General features: G+C 35.5%; 4 protein-coding genes across 5 annotated transcripts; all 4 read right to left on the minus strand.

The window, feature by feature from the left end:
* Positions 1 to 1,027: 1,027 nt before the first annotated feature.
* On the minus strand, positions 1,028 to 3,436 carry LOC116006240. Of its 2 annotated transcripts, XM_031246540.1 has the most exons (4): positions 2,629 to 3,436; positions 1,862 to 2,506; positions 1,632 to 1,753; positions 1,028 to 1,258 (listed from the first exon to the last, which is right to left on the minus strand). In XM_031246540.1, the coding sequence occupies exons 1-3, from the start codon at positions 3,238 to 3,240 to the stop codon at positions 1,652 to 1,654; spliced, it is 1,359 nt and encodes a 452-aa protein (XP_031102400.1). In that variant the 5' UTR covers positions 3,241 to 3,436; the 3' UTR covers positions 1,028 to 1,258; positions 1,632 to 1,651. The 2 variants fall into 2 exon arrangements, with proteins under 2 accessions (XP_031102400.1, XP_031102399.1); XM_031246539.1 differs by lacking the exon at positions 1,028 to 1,258 and having other exon boundaries at positions 1,485 to 1,753; positions 2,629 to 3,435.
* Positions 3,437 to 5,574: 2,138 nt separating this feature from the next.
* Positions 5,575 to 7,447, minus strand: LOC116006851. The gene is made up of 3 exons (XM_031247348.1): positions 6,836 to 7,447; positions 6,094 to 6,729; positions 5,575 to 5,670 (listed from the first exon to the last, which is right to left on the minus strand). The coding sequence occupies exons 1-3, from the start codon at positions 7,445 to 7,447 to the stop codon at positions 5,575 to 5,577; spliced, it is 1,344 nt and encodes a 447-aa protein (XP_031103208.1).
* Positions 7,448 to 10,400: 2,953 nt separating this feature from the next.
* LOC116007254 lies at positions 10,401 to 12,533 on the minus strand. The gene is made up of 4 exons (XM_031247880.1): positions 12,423 to 12,533; positions 11,662 to 12,319; positions 10,914 to 11,561; positions 10,401 to 10,803 (listed from the first exon to the last, which is right to left on the minus strand). Exons 2-4 carry the CDS (start codon positions 12,265 to 12,267, stop codon positions 10,633 to 10,635), a joined length of 1,425 nt encoding a protein of 474 aa, XP_031103740.1. The 5' UTR covers positions 12,268 to 12,319; positions 12,423 to 12,533; the 3' UTR covers positions 10,401 to 10,632.
* Positions 12,534 to 15,289: 2,756 nt separating this feature from the next.
* Positions 15,290 to 16,883, minus strand: LOC116006852. The gene is made up of 3 exons (XM_031247350.1): positions 16,254 to 16,883; positions 15,481 to 16,119; positions 15,290 to 15,385 (listed from the first exon to the last, which is right to left on the minus strand). The coding sequence occupies exons 1-3, from the start codon at positions 16,881 to 16,883 to the stop codon at positions 15,290 to 15,292; spliced, it is 1,365 nt and encodes a 454-aa protein (XP_031103210.1).
* Between the last annotated feature and the right edge of the window lie 1,648 nt (positions 16,884 to 18,531).

Here is an 18,531-nt window from a genome sequence, read left to right on the forward strand (position 1 = left end):
CTTTCTTCCGCAAATATTAATAATCATTCACATTTCACCCTATTACTAAATATGTAAAATACTTTCACCAAAACCCATTACCCTTATGTAGTACTCCGTATTTGATACTCATACCGATTTTGATTCCCATGTACAAAACCAAACACACCTTAATATAATAATAATAAAAGACAAAGGAGCATTAGAGGAGGGGCAAAAAATTAGACAAAAAAATAAAAGAGGAGGGGCAAAATTATCTTTACACAAACAAATTTGTCCCTCTCCTCCACCTAATACTAGGGATGACCACGGTTCGGTTCGAACCGAACCGTGTACTAGACAAACCTAACCGGAACCAGAACAACCCGTACGGTTCCGATTCTGGAATCGTGAAATAATTAAAAAAAATATTTAGGCTACTGCCTACTGGCAGGCTAGAGCTATGCACATTATACATTATATTATATTTGTTTATCTAGTATATACACACTAACACACACACACACACACACACACACACACACACATATATATATATATATATATATATATTATACACACACACCCCACGCACATAATATATTATGTTATATACACAATTTCACACACTGTCACATTGATATATATATTTATGTATATTATATTATTTACACACACACCATACTAAACAAAAAAACCCAAAATACAAAAAAAAAAAAAAAAAAAAAAAAAAAAAAAAAAAAAAGGTTGAACCGGAACCGGATCCTTAATATAAGGTTCCGGTTCCGGTTTGTGTAATCTCAAAACTGTGAACCGGCGGTTCGAAACTGGAACCGAATCGCGGTCATTTCAGGACTCCATCAATTACAATTCCTCATTTGGAGTTAATTCTCTCCAACCAAATGGTGCGATTGGGGTGTAATTGAACAATTCATTGAATTTCAATTCATTTACAATCAAATTACGCACAACCAAACACCCCATATGGGTTTTTCCTTAGTTTGTATGGTTATTGAAAGATTTTTACTCAGATGGAAAAATAGCAAGAAAAAAGAGAAGAACAAGCAAATTAGCCAAAACCAAACCAAGGACAATACAATTAATTCCAGGACTCCAAAAAACACGTCTTCAAACAACAACGTAAAGCAAACGGACACTGCTACATCGAGAGTTGAGATCAAGGACAAAATTCATCATAAAACTCATACTCAAGATCTTCCTGCTTCTTCAAGAAGGTGCTTAAGCCATTGGTGAGAGCTGATGATGGCGATGTAAGAGCTGCCTTCAGTAAGCTCAATGCCTGTAGTTGAGTAAATTGACAATTATTTTTAAACTTTTGTAACATATGTTAATATAGTTGAGTAATTTTTCAAAGTTTGAGGGGTAAATTTAAAAAATAAATATAAAAGGTATAATGAAGATAACACAGAAAAATGGAGAAAAAAAGGAGGAAAAAAAAAAGAAAAAAGAAAAAAGCATTACAGTGAAAAAGAAAAACTAAAACAGAAGAAAAGAACATGGGCAGATTACACAAACCAAACAAAGAGGACTTAATTATAGGACACAAACAAACATTGGTTTCAAACTACAAAAGCAGAACGCAGAAGTATAACAAAAATACTACAAGATTATAGAGCTGAACTTCTGAGGCTTTAATTAATAAAACCACCGACGATTTTCATAGTATCTGCTATTATGCTTCCTGCTTCTTCTTCTTCTTCTGCAAAAAGGAGGCTAGGCCATTTGTTAGAGCTGATGATGGCGATGTAAGAGCAGCCTTCAGTAAGCTCAATGCCTGTAAACATGAGAAGTAACTATAACTATAACTATATATATATACACATACACTGTAGTTACTGTACACATACATATTTAAGTGCAAATATGTTCAGTGGTCAATTACCTCATTCATGCCAACGGTGATCACTTGATCTTCAACATCTCTGAAAGGCACTTTTAGTTCCCTCAATATGAGGGAACTTGATGCAGAAGACAAAGGCTTCACATCCAAATTGTCTAAAACTATGAATAACAAAGGTTCCCCCGCAAAATTCTGGTTAGGCCTAGGGTCAAGCAGAAGTTTGCTCTCTATTAGTTCATCCAATTTAAGAGGCTGCTTCTTGCAGTTATGATATTGCGCAATCTGAGGATTGAGAATAGCAGACTTAAGGCAAGAACCAAACCATTTATCTTCCAACTCCTCTACACTCGTGTACAAGTTGTATATGCATCCTCCAAACCCCCCCAAGTTTCTTTTCAAAACATGTATGATTGATCCAACAGGAATGGTAAGAAAGGTACAAAGGAAATCAAAGAACTCATTAGTGGCCTTAGCAAACAATAACTTGTTTGTTGACTTGTTTAATGTTACTTGAAGATTCAGAGTGGGGGTGGGGGTGGGGGTGGGGGTAGGGGCGGGGGGCTCATTTTGTTCAGTTGTCTGCAATGTCCTCTCAGGCAATTTTGTCTCATGTTTTGTAGGGTTAGGCAGAAACACATCACTCAAAGGAGATTCTGAAACCAGTGAACGAGCAAGCAGAGAGATTACCTGCAAAAGGCCGGCCGGCATCAGGGAAGTGGATTCATTCATTCTTAATCATTATATTTTAAAAAATAGATACAGATGAGATCAGATGAGATGGAGAGTAAAAATTAAAGGGTGGGAGTTACCTGCTCCTTGCTAACTTCTATCAGCATCTCCCGGATTCCATCCATTTCACTTAAACCCAGATTGGATAGAAGTCGAGCTAGAACGCTTGGACAAGCAGGTCTGATTTGTAAATCGTCACTGATTATGAACATTGTCCTCCCCTTCTGCAAAAACGCACCCTCATTATTTACCCCATACGTAATTTTATGGTTCGAGGTCTTCCCTCCACATGTGCAGCTTACATTTGGGTACCAGCTCATCCTAGAACAGCACCAAGAACAACGGTACTTCGTATTGGACCAAGAATCATCGATGTTCACTTTCAACTTCTGGCAGTAGTTCCCTAGTGGATTTCGTGGATGCAGCACCATGCTCTTGCAGTTCTCTGTCTCCCAATTTTCATTGCTCAGTTTTTCAACAACACGGCACAGATTATTCATACACCCGATTTTTACAGCGTTTTTTGTGCCTCCACTGCTGGTGACCCTGATTACCGTTCCCATGGGGAGGGTGAGGAAGCTGAAAAGTATTTCCACAAACTCCTTGTGCGCTTCCGCGGCAACTACTCGATTCCTCTCCTCATCTATCAACAGCTTCAACGAAAGTCGCGGTTCTTGCTGCTTAGCCGCCATGCTTATGTTATGAGCAATCTGATCTCCGCAAATTCTATACACAAAACAAGATGATTGGCGTGGTGCAGTATATGGTATAACAGAATCAAAGCCTGGAAGGAAGATATTCAATCTGCTCCCACTTTATCAAGATGACTAGTAAATTGAGTGCTTTATTTTAATTAAGCAGGAATTAGGTTTCTTAATGATGAAACACCCAATATTTTCAAAAAAAAAACAAATGATGAAACACCCAACAGAGGCAACATGATAAAACATTGATTGGTTGTTTCAATAAAGTGAAGAACAAATTATTACCAACTCTTGATAAGACATCAACTTTTTGACAAATTGGGTTCAATAAGAAGAAAATATTCAGCAAAAAATCAGATGATGTGACCACTATTTTGTCTATTTTCAGATTTTTTATTTTTATTTTGCAAACATCTATTTTTAGATACTTTTAAAATTTTCACAACAAAAAAAGAAAGGGTCTGTCTCTTTCAACACACAAAGACCTTTTATCTCTAAACTTGCTAAAATTGTATTTTGAGCTTAAATTGCTTAGAGAGATTTTATTGAAAGAAAAGATAGAGCAGTGAGTATATTAAATTCATTGAAACACATGAGTTGCTTTTCAAATGCTATTATTGCATATCGAATATTATTGGCTATCTCGATTAATGTTGCATTTGTAGAAAGGAGTTTTTTAAAATTGAAATTGTTAAAATCTTACTTCCGATCGAGTATGTTGCAAGAGAGACTCAATGGATTATTAGCTTTAAGAGTTAATACCACAAATGGTCCTCTGACTATTGGGCTAGTACTCCTTTTAGTCATCGACTTCAATTCGACCACAAATGGTCCCCTGACTTTCATTTTTTACCACAAATAGTCCTCTGTTAAAATTTTTGTTAAATATGTGTTAAATCTAGGGGTAATATTGTCAAATTGATTAATATTATTATGATTACTTCTTTTTTAGAATTATATGACAACATAATTAATTTCAAACATTAATAAACATTAAGTTAATAAATATAAAAACAAAATGGGCGTGACAAATTACATAAATGAACAAATTAAATAAAAATCCATGATTAATGTTCGCAATTATTTGATTAATTATATTAAATTATTAATTCAACGGTGATAACCTTCAGTTATGTCTAGAACAAAATGTTTGATCGATTAATGAAAAGTGAAAACTATTAATCGGCCATGTATGAACAACCATGAAAATGATGAAAGCAAGGTTTTTGGGAGAAGAAGTAAGGTTTTAAAAAAAAATCTTCCATTTTAATCTGTTGGTTAAATTAAAACAAATAGCTCTAATATTAAATCTTTATTTTGTACGCATAATTACGAGAATAAGGTTTATTGTCTTTTTATTTAGGAGTATTTATATTTAATTTGTTAATTGTTTCAATTATGCTTGTTGGTGAAAAATTCTAAACATTTTTATTTTATGACCATTATATATATTAATTTGACGATAATACCCCTAGATTTAACACCTATTTAACAGAAATTTTAATGAAGGACTATTTGTGGGCAAAAATAAAAGTCAGAGGATCATTTGTGGTCGAATTGAAAGTCGAGGACTAAAAGGAGTACTACCACAATAGTCAGGGATCATTTGTGGTATTAACTCTAGCTTTAATCTCCATTGAAAATGAGCTTTTGGAAGAAGTTAATATCAAAATTTTAGTAGATGATGTTGGGTCTAAATATGCACGGCGCATGTCACTATTTAAATGAACTTTTAGATGTATTTTTATAGAATATTTATATTTTTGAATAACTATTATTTACATATAAAAATTACTTAAAAAATACACCAAATTTATATATTGTACAGGGCCCCAATTTTTATTAGGACGACACTGAATCTTCCAATTCATGAACACCTAATAAATAGAAGTCTCATTAAATTTACCTAGAAATTTTAAACCGGTATCCAAATGTATGATTTGGGCAAGGCCAATCTTGTGAACTTAGCTTGCAAAGGATTACAAATAGAAAAATCAATCTTGATCGACTCAAACAGATAAAATTAAACTTGTTTGAACACATTTTGATTATCAAGTTAATTGTCTAACTAACTTAGATTGGATAGCCCAAAATGCAATAAATTGGGACAAAGAGCAGAAGAGGTTATATCATGCAGGAAAATTCTACAATAATTAGAAATAGAAAATGATGCATATTTAGTTAATTACACAATTTCAAAAGGCTTCAAGTATATTATTGTCACTCTGAAGTACAGCAAGAATACTACAAGATTATAGAGCTGAAGCTGTGAGGCTTTAATTAACAAAATTAAACCACCGAAAATTTTCCTAGAATCTGCTATTATGCTTCCAGCTTCTTCTTCTGCAAAAAGGAGGCTAGGCCATTTGTTAGAGCTGATGATGGTGATGTAAGAGCAGCCTTCAGTAAGCTCAATGCCTGTAAACATGAGAAGCTAAGTAACTATAACTATATATATATACACGGATGCAATACAGATTCTGCTACCAATATACTTAGATATCTTATTTCCTAGTTTATTAGTAGTTGCCTATATTACTTTAGGTAAGTATATTTTAGAATATTGTTTCCTTATGTCCTAAAGCTTTTAACTCCTATATATAGGGAGAGTATTAGATTGTCTTAGGAAGTTGGAATTGAATAAAATCAAAAGGAAGTTTCTTCCACCAACTTCTCTCTCCCTCTCTCACTGTTATCAGCCACCATAGGTAAACCCTCTTCATCTGTCAACCACAGACCTGTGATGCGTAGTCAAAGTACGTAGTCAAAGTACTGAAACATATCATACACTGTAGTTACTGTACACATATTTAAGTGCAAATATGTTCAGTGCTCAATTACCTCATTCATACCAACGGTGATCACTTGATCTTCAACATCACTGAAAGGCAATTTTAGTTCCCTCAATATGAGGGAACTTGAAGCAGAAGACAAAGGCTTCACGTCCAAATTGTCTAAAACTACGAATAACAAAGGTTCCCCTGCAAAATTCTGGTTAGGCCTAGGGTCAAGCAGAAGTTTGCTCTCTATTAGTTCATCCAAATTAAGAGGCTGCTTCTTGCAGTTATGATATTGTGCAATCCAAGCATTGAGAATATCAGACTTCGCACTAGAGCCAAACCATTTATCTTCCAACTCCTCTACACTAGTGTACAAGTTGTTTATGCATCCTCCTAACCCCCCAAAGTTTCTTTTAAGGACATGTATGATTGATCCAAGAGGAATGGTTAGAAAGGTACAGAGGAAATCAAAGAACTCATTAGTGGCCTTAGCAAACAATATCTTGTTTGTTGACTTGTTTAATGTTACTTGAAGATTCAGAGTGGGGGTGGGGGCCTCATTTTGTTCAGTTGTCTGCAATGTACTCTCAGTCTCAGGCTTAGGGAATTTTGTCTCATGTTTTGTAGGATTATTAGGCAGAAACACATCACTCAAAGCAGACTCTGAAACCAGTGAACGTGCAAGCAGAAAGATTACCTGGAAAAGGCCGGCCGGCAGGGAAGGGGATTCATTCAACCATTATATTTAATGTCAAAAAATAGATACATATCAGATCAGATGGAGAGTAAAGGATTGGCGTTACCTGCTCCTTGCTAACTTCTACCAACATCTCCCGGATTCCATCCATATCACTTAAACCCAGATTGTATAGAAGTTGAGCTAGAACGCTTGGACAAGAAGGTCTGATTTGTAAATCATCACTGATTATGAACATTGTCCTCCCCTTCTGCAAAAACGCACCCTCATTCTTTATCCCAGCCGTAGTTGTACGGGTTATCTTCCCTCCACATGTGCAGCTTAAATTTGGGTACCAGCTCATCCATATACAGCACCGAGAACAACGGTAGTACGTATTGGACCAAGATTCATCGATGTTCAGTTTCAACTTCTGGCTGTAGTTCCCTAGTGGATTTCGAGGACGAAGCACAATGGTTTTGCAGTTCTCTGTCTGCCAATTTTCATTGCTCAGTTTTTCAACAGCACGGTACAGATTGTTCATACACCCGATTGATGTTACAGGGTTTTTTGTGTCTCCACTGCTGGTGACCCTGATTATCGTTCCCATAGGGAGGGTGAGGAAGCTGAAAAGTATTTCCACAAACTCCTTGTGCGCTTCCGCAGCAACTACTCGATTGCTCTTCTCATCTATCAAAAGCTTCAAGGAAAGTCTCGATTCTTGCTGCTTAGCCGCCATGTTATGAGGAGCTCAATTCAGCTTAACTCACTCTGTACACAAAATAAGATGATTGGCATGCACTATAACAAAATAGATGTCTGGAAGGAAGATATTTAATCTGTTTCCTGAAGCTTTCTTAATGCTGAAGCACACAAATCAATGAAGTGAAGATGAAAGGACTATATATGAATACGAGAAGTCGAACATGCAACACGGATATATGCACACATAGATTATACACCATACACTCTTTCCCCATAAATTAGAGTGGAATTGTTGATATTCCCTATGTATTCACTATTTCCCAAACTCGTTAAATTACTAAATCTTCAATAATACAGAGTAAGATTTTTTTTTTTAGAAATATCATCTAAATCTCTTATAGCACCTTTGGCTAACGGAAGACATTTTTGAAAGAATAGAAATTCTATTTTATTAGAAATTGGATATGCAAAGAAAGATAAATGTCACATAAACATGGTATTTGCAAGTAACCCGCAGAATAAGTCAAGATAGAGGGAAAAAATGACTTCTACTGATGGTTTTTGTGAGACCCACTTCCCACAAAAAATTTGCTTGTTTCGCACAAATTATTTTGTGAACTCGAATCCACATTGCAAGATAAACACGGTTCAAAGATATACAAATTACATACTAAATGTTCATAATTTATTTTTTAAAAATTCACAATTTATGATGACTCACAATTTATGATGACCATGTATTGTATTCACAAATTTTCAAATTAGAAATACAATTTATATTTTAAAAGTTCATAATTCCAATACTAAAAATACCCAATTTAGAACCAATGTCCATCTTGCAAGGTAGACCATGATCCATGGTATAACAAATGGTTTCGCCCCGGGTGTGCGTGATGTACACTTGGAGCGTAAAACTTTTTTTTTTCTTTTTTTTTTTCCTCCACTTGTTTTCCCTGGTGGAGTGAAAAATTCTAACAGAATTCATTGCTGATGGGCTTCCTCTGAGTAATATGATTGCATTTTTATATGTAATTCAATGCCTAATTTGATTTTTTCCTTATGATTTTCATAATCATTGCTTCTGCTTGATTTGAAAATCTTTAATATCTTCTTAGACTATGAAACTGCCTTAATATATGATGAGTTGTAGTTTTCGCGATGGATGGAAAGAAATCGGTGTTAAAACGGAAAGATTTCCGAGTATCGTTCTCAAAGGACGGCAATGAGTGAATTTGAACGGTAAGGGAATTAAGCACAAGAGTGTTTAGTGTTTGAAAGCTAACCCAAACATAGTAAGAAAAGTGCATGAAACATAATGAAAATAAGGAACAAATATTAGAAACAATCAATTGGAAAGGAGGATTTGGATCTTGCAACTCATATAGGTATCCTTGATTTCTTAAGATATTAGGCTAGCAACACTTAGATAACGAAAATGAGATAAGGTCACCAACACCACCATCACTCTCGTGGTCAATGGACTCACTCCTTAGACCGTAATGTCATCCTTGTGATCACTAGGCTAGGAGAGGCATTTTGTCAAACACGTTATGTGCCTCTTATCTTCCACTTCTCCCTTTTCTCAAAGGTGAGAGGGAAATGTACTAGGCTAGGCTAAGGAGTAACTCTACTCTCATAGATGAGACTCCTTCTCCAAACACCTCTCATATAGGTTGATCACCCCTACACAAGAGTCAAAGAGGATCACCACTCACACAACCAAACTCATAATCAAGCAATTGCAACCTAATTGATCCATTCAAAGCTCAAGAACATCCATACAACATTGCTCAGTCCAAATCCACAAAGATCTATCTAATCATACTTGGAATTGAAATGGCAAAAGGTAAAAGGAATACAAGAAATTAAAAGGAAGACTTAGCTTGAAATTAAACTTTGAACTTGAACTTGAATATAGATCACGATGCTTGCAACAATAGAATTCTTCTCTAATTCTAATCTAAACCTAAGTATTGCAATGTGGAGTGAATTTGGAGAGATCTCTCTAGGCTAATCCTAGAGAGAGAAAGTCTAGGGTGTGGAATGGTGGATGAATGGAGTCATCCCCTTTCTTTTCCGCCAAAATATCTTAAATATGGAGTAAAATCGCCGGGTGGACGCGCGTCCACTGGCGCGTCCATCAGACTTCTGCTGCACAGACTTCAACTTCAGAGAGCCAAAAATCGGACGCAGGTGTGGACGCGCGTCCACGGTCCATTATGCACTCCGACTTCGACTCGTGAATCCTTCTCCGAAATGTTGCCATGTTCTGCCTTTTTGTACATCTTTTCACCTACAAAACGATTAACAAAGCGTGGAACGGGGTCCGATGATAACATCAAGCATTTTAACTCAATTGAGGGCCAAAATCAAACATAAAAGCTTTCGATCATGTGCAAGATGATCCTAGAATGACCTTGTAAATGTGGCGTCTTTTGCACTTATCAATATATTAAAAAAATCACCAACAACATTACATAATCTAAATTAGTTTATACTTAAAAATGCATTCGATGGTGGGAAAAGCAGTTAAATCGCTACAAGAAAGGTAAGCTCACTATCAGTTCACCATCCATCACATTTGCAACCTAAATGTGTCATAACTAACTTGAATGTCCAATCAAGGAACATTATAAAAGCTCCATTAGCAGCACGTCATCATTATGTCAACATGTTATTTGGTATAAATAAGATCTCCTTCCTAGTATAGTGTAACGAGTTTGATCCTTATCCAACAGGTACTGTTAACCGAAGCCTCTCTATCTGACTCTCCCCGCTCTCCATCCCCATCCCCATATCATTGTACTTTATATGCCCTCTAATTTCAATACTTAGACTAAGCTATTGTTGTACTAATTCGAGCCTAGCTTCCGAATATTACGTGTAGTTAGACCCTTTTCGGCCACCATGCTTCTTACTTTAGGCAATAATAAAATCAACCTTACCTACCATATTACACTATTGTGTCTTAGTATAACTACGTAGCATATTGTAATACTTTCATTATGCATTGAAATTCATGAACACTATCAACTTCAATACAATACTACATTTACAAAGCTCAACATTGTTAACAAAAAGTAATGCTACACACCACTCCTATTTTTCATTCCAATATTCTCTCTAATTGGACAACAAAATCCCTTTTTAATAGTAGTAGAATCTTCCAATTCATGAATATCCAATAGATAGAAGACACATTTGATTTACTGAGAAGGCTTAAACTTCTTGTGTCCCTAGCTTGCAAAAGATCACAAAAAGAAAAACCAATCTTGATAGACTTAAACTAAGAAAATCAGTAAACGGCTTCTTCTTCAGCCAAAAGGAGGCTAGGCCATTTGTTAGAGCTGATGATGGTGATGTAAGAGCTGCCTTCAGTAAGCTCAATGCCTGTAAGCAGCAGGAGAAATAACTATAACTGTAACTATATATACATTATACATACACTACACATAATTTAGTGCAAATATGTTCCTTCAATTCAATGGTAGCTTAATTACCTCTTTCATTCCGACGGTGATCACCTGTTCTTCAACATCACTGAAAGGAACTTTTAGTTCCCTCAATATGAGGGAACTTGAAGCAGAAGACAAAGGCTTCACGTCCAAATTGTCGAAAACTATGAATAAAGAAGGTTCCCCTGCAAAATTCTTGTTAGGCCTAGGGTCAACCAGATATTTGCTCTCTATTAGTTCATTCAATTTAAGAGGCTGCTTCTTGCAGTTATGATATTGCGCAATCCAAGGATTGAGAATAGCAGACTTAACGCTAGAACAAATCCATTTATCTTCTAACTCCTCTACACTGTTGTACAAGTTGTATATGCATCCTCCTAACCCCAGCTTTCCTTTGAAAACATGTATGATCGATCCAAGAGGAATGGTTAGAAAGGTACAGAGGAAATCAAAGAACTCATTAGTGGCCTTAGCAAACAATAACTTGTTTGTTGACTTGTTTAATGTTACTTGAAGATTCAGAGTGGGAGTGGGGGCCTCATTTTGTTCAGTTGTCTGCAATGTCCTCTCAGTCTTGGGCAATTTTCTCTCAGGCATGCTCAATAATGCTCCTTGATTAGGATTAGGATTTGGCAGAAACACATCAGTCAAAGGAGACTCTGAAACCAGTGAACGTGCAAGCAGACAGATTACCTGCAAAAGGCCGGCCGGCAGGGAAGGGGAAGGGGATTCATTCATTCATTCATAAGCATTATATTTAATTTCAAAAATAGATAGAAAGGATTGGCGTTACCTGCTCCTTGCTAACTTCTACCAACATCTCCCTGATTCCATCAATTTCACTTAAACCCAGATTGGATAGAAGTTGAGCTAGAACGATTGGACAAGCAGGTCTGATTTGTAAATCATCACTGATTATGAACATTGTCCTCCCCTTCCCCAAAAACGCACCCTCATTCTTTACCTCACCCGTAATTTTCAGGATTGTCTTCTGTCTACATTTGCAGCTTAAATTTGGGTGCCAGCTCAAACAAGCGCACCGAGAACACTTGTACTTCGTATTGGACCAAGAATCATCGATGTTCACTTTCAACTTCTGGCAGAAGAACCCTAGTGGATTTCGTGGATGAAGCACCATTCTCTTGCATTTCTCTGTCTCCCAATTTTCATTGCTCAGTTTTTCAATACCACGGTACAGATTGTTCATACACCCGATTGTTACAGGGTCTTCTGTCTCTGCACTACTGGTGGCCCTGACTATCGTTCCCATGGGGAGGGTGAGGAAGCTGAAAAGTATTTCCACAAACTCCTTGTGCGCTTCCGCAGCAACTACCCGATTGCTCTTCTCATCTATCAACAGCTTCAAGGAAAGTCGCGATTCTTGCTGATTAGCCGCCATGTTTATGTTATGAGCAATCTGATCCCAGCAAACACTCAACTGATTCTATAGTCTATACACAAAACAAGATAAGGTATAACAGAATCAAAGTCTGGAAGGAACATATTTAATCTGCTCACACTTTATCATGATGACTAGTAAATTGAGTGCTTTACCTTTCAAAAAAAAAGTAAATTGAGTGCTTTATTTTGGGCTTGTCTTAAGCAGGAAGAGTTTGCAAAGCTTTATTAATGGTGAAGCACACAACAGAGGCGACAGGATAAAACACAAATCAATAAAGTGAAGAAGAAAGGTCTATGAATACGAGAAGTTGAACATTCGCGGGTGCACCCATACATTATATACTCGTTCCCCACAGTTACGACAGATCCAGAAAAATAATGTCCGGAACACCAAAATTATCGATAAAATTTACAATCTCAATTAACTTATATTCATTTTACTTGTTTAAAAAAAAAAAAAAATTCATTTTACTTATTTGTGAGCATATAAATATAATATAAACATAAATGTCCAGTCCAACTATCAGTTTAGGTTTTTTAGTTGGATGGAGCACATGATTCAATTTTATTAACTTAATATTCTAAAATTTGAAGTACTGAGACAAAACTCATAATCAAGAATTAAAGAATTAATATTAACATTAATTTTTTTAATTTAAAACTAATCCTTTGAATTAACACATGTAAATAAATATTCCATAATAAAACCCATAAATGACATAATAAACCACTAATTAATTAATCAACTAATAAAACTAAAGCATATGCTCTAGAAATTTTTAAGTGGAAATAAATTCATAAAGAAAGAATGAAGAATTTGATTATTTGATTTATTTCTCTTTATTTAGTCAATTTGGACTTCAATATATGCTTTGAACTTATTTAATATCCTAGTTTTTCAGGCGCATTACGCAAATGAGATAATGTTCAATATTTATTTTTAAAAGTACCTCAAGTATATCAATGCAAGATTATATAAGAGATGCTCATGCATAACTAATTGAATGTTGAATTTGTTTATTTAAATCAGTAATTCAAATTATATGAATGCAAGATAATATAGGAGAGATTGATTATATTATAATTGTCGGATGGTTGCCTTCTTGTGTGTTTGTAGCAGCGCAGTGGAGATGGCGTCCAAGAGAGCAAGGAAGACGGTAGTTCTTCATCCGAGAAAGAGGAAGGAATTTTTATATTTAAAAAAAAAAAAAAAGAAGAGAAAGATGCGCGACGTGCGTCACGCATCTAATGACTTCATATCTCCTTAAATGGAGAGATGACGTCGTTATGGACCATGGTCCACATAGATGGTCCATGCAATAACAATTGATAGTCTCATTTTGTGGTCTTTGATAGGATTCAAAATCTGTACAATGTGAATACTTAACAATAGAATGTTTAATTAATTACATAATTAATAAAACTCAACGTCTTTTTGTTAAAAAATCATTTTTAATTAATTTTCATATTATTTTGTTAAAAAAAGGAAATATATTTTGATCAACTCTATTGAAAATATTATTTTAAACGCTAATTTTGGTAATGATAAACAATAAAGTATATTAATTTGTTTTTTTTTTAATTTTAAAAAGATAAATGTCACATAAGCATGGTATCTGCAAGTAACTCGTAGAATAAGTCATTTGGGTGTAATATCACAATCTTGGCTTGTTTGCAAACTTAATTGCACTTTTTTCAGTCTGGACATCCAAATCTATGTTTTTTTTTTTCTTTTTCTTTTGTATAAGTGGAAGGGAGGGGAGAAGAGTAAATATAGAGGAAAAACATGACTGCAAGTGATGTTTTTGTGAGACCCATGGTCACACAAAAAATCTGCCTGCTTCGCCCGACAAAGTGAATCTGGATCTAAAATACACAATTTACATACTAAAAGTTCATAATTTACCTTTTAAAATTTTACAATTTATGATGACCATATATTGTATTCACAAATTCTCAATTTAAAAATACAATAATCTAGAAGTTCACCAATTCTAATACTAAAAATACACCCAAGGTTCACCTTGCAAAATAGATCCTGGGATCCACGGTATAACAAGTGGTTTCACCTCAGGTGCGGCGCGTGATGTGCACTTAGAGCTGCTAAATACCTTTCTTTTCCTAACAATGTTTTTTTTTTCACCCTCTTTTTCCCTTCATTTCCTTTGGTAGCGGCCTGGAAAAAAAAATGACAAAATTCATTGCTGACGGGCTTGCGCTTAGTGATATGATTGCATTTCTATATGTAATTCAATGACTAATTTGAGTTTTTCCTCATGATTTTATAGTCATTGCTTCTGCTTGATTTGAAAATCTTTAATATCTTCTTACACTATGAAACTGCCTCAGTAGATTTTAAAAATGACCAACAACATTTCATAATCTAAAGTAATTTATACATAGAAATGAATCCGATGGTATAAAAAGCAGTTGAGTCGCTATAAGATAGGTAAGTTCTGCTATCATTTCACTATATGAGGTTATGAGGTTAATTTTTAATAAACAACTCTTATAAGAAATTCTTAAAAGTAGACACCCTATGATTATGAGGTTAATTTTTAATTAACTTAGCTTGGATTGCCCAAAATGCAATAAATTGGGACAAAGAGTAGAATAGGTTATATCATGTTGGAAAATTCTACAATAATTAGAAATAGAAAATAATGCATATTTAGTTAATTACACAATTTATAAAGGTTTCAAATATATTGTCACTCAGAAGTATAACAAGAGTACTACAAGATTAGAACCCAATGGGGTAGCACAAGTGGCAAGTGAGCTCTCTTTGTGGTGAGGAATTTCGGGAGAACCTGGGTTGAACTCCCATAAGTGACGATTCCCCTGGACCAGCTCCCGTGCCTCCCGGAGCAAATATAGGTGGACCCCGGACCTTTAGACGGACAGAGAGAAAGACCTTGTAAATTTACCAAAAAAAAAAAAAAGAGTACTACAAGATTATAGAGCTGAACTTCTGAGGCTTTAATTAATAAAACCAACCACGACTTCCATAATATCTGCTATTATGCTTCCTGCTTGTTCTTCTGCAAAAAGGAGGCTAGGCCATTTGTTAGAGCTGAAGATGGTGATGTAAGAGCAGCCTTTAGTAAGCTCAATGCCTGTAAACAGGAGAAATTGTAACGATATATATATACACATACACTGTAGTTACTGTACACATATTTAAGTGCAAATATGTTCAGTGCTCAATTACCTCATTCATTCCGACAGTGATCACCTGTTCTTCAATATCACTGAAAGGCACTTTTAGTTCCCTCAATATGAGGGAACTTGAAGCAGAAGACAAAGGCTTCACGTCCAAATTGTCTAAAACTATGAATAAAGAAGATAGCACAGCAAAATTCTCGTAAGGCCTAGGATCAAGCAGATATTTGCTCTCTATCAGTTCATCTAATTTAAGAGGCTGCTTCTTGCAGTTATGATATTGCGCAATCCCAGGATTGAGAATAGCAGACTTATCGATAGACCAAATCCATGTATCTTCCAACTCCTCTACACTCGTGTACAAGTTGTATATGCATCCTTGTAACCCCCCTGAGTTTGTTTTAAAAACATGTATGATTGATCCAATAGGAATGGTTAGAAAGGTACAGAGGAAATCAAAGAACTCATTAGTGGCCTTAGCAAACAATAACTTGTTTGTTGACTTGTTTAATGTTACTTGAAGACTCAGAGTGGGGGCCTCAGTTTCTTCAGTTGTCTCACTTTTCTGAAATGTCCTCTCAGTCTCAGGCTTAGGCAATTTTGTCTCATGTTTTGTAGGATTATTAGGCAGAAATAAATCACTCAAAGGAGACTCTGAAACCAGTGAACGTGCAAGCAGACAGATTACCTGCAAAAGGCCAGCCAGCAGGAAAGGGGAAGGGGATTCATTCACTCATTCATTCATTCATTTGTAATCATTATGTTTTACAAAATAGATCCAGATGAGATGAGATGAGATGGAGAGTAAAGGATGGGCGTTACCTGATCCTTGCTAACTTCTACCAGCATCTCCCTGATTCCATCAATTTCACTTAAACCCAGACTGGATAGAAGTTGAGCTAGAACGATTGGACAAGCAGGTCTGATTTGTAAATCATCACTGATTATAAACATTGTCCTCCCCTTCTGCAAAAACGCACGCTTATTATTTACCCCCCCGGACCTCAAATCAGCAGCGGTAATTTCCTGGGTTGTCTTCATTCTCCATGAGCAGCTTACATTTGGGTACCAGCTAAACCTAGAACGGCAACAAGAACAACGGTAGTACGTATTGGACCAAGATCCATCGATGTTCAGTTTCAACTTCTGGCAGTAGTCCCCTAGTGGATTTCGTGGGCGAAGCACCATGGTTTTGCAGTTCTCTGTCTCCCAATTTTCATTGCTCAGTTTTTCAACACCACGGTACAGATTGTTCATACACCCGATTGTTGTTACAGGGTTTTTTGTGTCTCCACTGCTGGTTACCCTGATTATCGTTCCCATGGGGAGGGTGAGGAAACTGAAAAGTATTTCCACAAACTCCTTGTGCGCTTCCGCAGCAACTACTCGATTGCTCTTCTCATCTATCAACAGCTTCAACGAAAGTCGCGATTCTTGCTGTTTAGCCGCCATGATATGAGTAGATCAAGTCAGCTTAACTCACTCTATACAGTAAACAAGATGATCGGCATGCACTATATATAACAGAATCCAAGTCTATTTAATATGCTTCCATTTTATCAAGATGACTAGTAAATGGAGTGCTTTGGGCATTTCTTAATGCTGAAGCACACAAATTAATGAAGTGAAGATGAAAGGACTATATATATGAATACGAGAAGTCGAACATGCAACAAGGATCACGGAGATATGCACACATAGATTATACACTCTTTCCCCATAAATTAGAGTGGAATTGTTGATCTTCCCTATGCATTCACTATTTCCCAAACTCGTTAAACAGTAAATTAAATGTTCAAAAATACAGAGTAAGGTTTTTTTTTTGAAATACGGAGTATCATCTAAATCGCTTATAGCACCTTCTAACGGAAGACATTTTTGAAAGAATAAAAATTCTATTCTATTAGAAATGGGATATGCAAACAATAAAATGGAATTTGAATTTCATTGTTTGGTTCATGTTAATGTGAATGATTTCTTCCCTTTGTCGTTTGCACAGTCAGTTTGAATATGTCCATAGTCACGCACTTGTTATTCGCACATTCAAATGTCTTCAACAATTTAAAATGCATTGTTAATATTAACATACTCCGTAATTTGTTAGTGGTGGATGAAAAATGTCACTTGACACCTAATTAAAAGAATTTTTTGTATATGGTAATAATTTATTGATTGAATATACAATATGAGTATCATTAATTGAATAAAATCGTGATTTTTTTTTTAAAATAGTAAAGTTAATTCAACTTTTGGTCTTAAATTTATAGGTGAAGACTATTTTTAACGACATTTGACAATTGACACTCAAAATAAAAAATCAATCATCTCTATATGGTTATTGACGAATTTTTACTCCATGTAAGAATAGCTCAACATAGCAAGAAAAAAGAAAAGAACACAAGCAAATTAGCCAAACCAAACCAAGGGCAATATAATTCATTCCATGACTCCAAAAGACATGTCTTCAAACAACAATGCAAAGCAAACGGACACTGCTACATCGAGACTTAACATCAAGGAAATACAAAGAACTGATGAAATAAGGCTACAATTTATCAAACCCAATATTTTCTTAGTATATGATAGACTGATACTATGCTGCATCCTGCTTCTTCTGCCAAAAGGAGGATAGGCCATTTGTTAGAGCTGATGAGGGTGATGTAAGAGCTGCCTTCAGTAAGCTCAATGCCTGTAAGCAGCAGGAGAAATAACTATAACTATAACCATATAAACATTATACATACACTGTACTACTGTACACATAACTTAGTGCAAACATATATGTTCCTTCAATTCAATGGTAGCGTAATTACCTCTTTCATTCCGACAGTGATCACCTGTTCTTTAATATCACTGAAAGGCACTTTTAGTTCCTTCAATATGAGAAAACTTGAAGAAGACAAAGGCTTAACGTCCAAATTGTCTAAAGCTATGAAAAATGAAGGTTCCCCAGCAAAATTCTTATTATGTTCTCTATTCGTTCATCCAATTTAAGAGGCTGCTTCTTGCAGTTATGATATTGCGCAAACTGAGGATTGAGAATAACAGACTTAAGGCAAGAACCAAAGCATTTATCGTCTAACACCTCTACACTCTTGTA

Source organism: Ipomoea triloba, chromosome 15 (genome assembly GCF_003576645.1).
Source record: "Ipomoea triloba cultivar NCNSP0323 chromosome 15, ASM357664v1".
Lineage (NCBI taxonomy): Eukaryota > Viridiplantae > Streptophyta > Magnoliopsida > Solanales > Convolvulaceae > Ipomoea > Ipomoea triloba.

Excerpts from the sequence above, each read along its gene's own strand:
- LOC116006851 (XM_031247348.1), bottom strand. The coding sequence starts at position 7,447 with ATGGCGGCTAAGCAGCAAGAATCGAGACTTTCCTTGAAGCTTTTGATA. Across the intron at positions 6,730-6,835 it reads TAGAAGTTAGCAAGGAGCAG|GTAATCTTTCTGCTTGCACG; the intron begins GTAACGCCAATC and ends GGCCTTTTCCAG. Across the intron at positions 5,671-6,093 it reads TCACCGTTGGTATGAATGAG|GCATTGAGCTTACTGAAGGC; the intron begins GTAATTGAGCAC and ends TCATGTTTACAG.
- LOC116006240 (XM_031246540.1), bottom strand. The coding sequence starts at position 3,240 with ATGGCGGCTAAGCAGCAAGAACCGCGACTTTCGTTGAAGCTGTTGATA. Across the intron at positions 2,507-2,628 it reads TAGAAGTTAGCAAGGAGCAG|GTAATCTCTCTGCTTGCTCG; the intron begins GTAACTCCCACC and ends GGCCTTTTGCAG. Across the intron at positions 1,754-1,861 it reads TCACCGTTGGCATGAATGAG|GCATTGAGCTTACTGAAGGC; the intron begins GTAATTGACCAC and ends TCATGTTTACAG.
- LOC116007254 (XM_031247880.1), bottom strand. The coding sequence starts at position 12,267 with ATGGCGGCTAATCAGCAAGAATCGCGACTTTCCTTGAAGCTGTTGATA. Across the intron at positions 11,562-11,661 it reads TAGAAGTTAGCAAGGAGCAG|GTAATCTGTCTGCTTGCACG; the intron begins GTAACGCCAATC and ends GGCCTTTTGCAG. Across the intron at positions 10,804-10,913 it reads TCACCGTCGGAATGAAAGAG|GCATTGAGCTTACTGAAGGC; the intron begins GTAATTAAGCTA and ends TGCTGCTTACAG.
- LOC116006852 (XM_031247350.1), bottom strand. The coding sequence starts at position 16,883 with ATGGCGGCTAAACAGCAAGAATCGCGACTTTCGTTGAAGCTGTTGATA. Across the intron at positions 16,120-16,253 it reads TAGAAGTTAGCAAGGATCAG|GTAATCTGTCTGCTTGCACG; the intron begins GTAACGCCCATC and ends GGCCTTTTGCAG. Across the intron at positions 15,386-15,480 it reads TCACTGTCGGAATGAATGAG|GCATTGAGCTTACTAAAGGC; the intron begins GTAATTGAGCAC and ends TCCTGTTTACAG.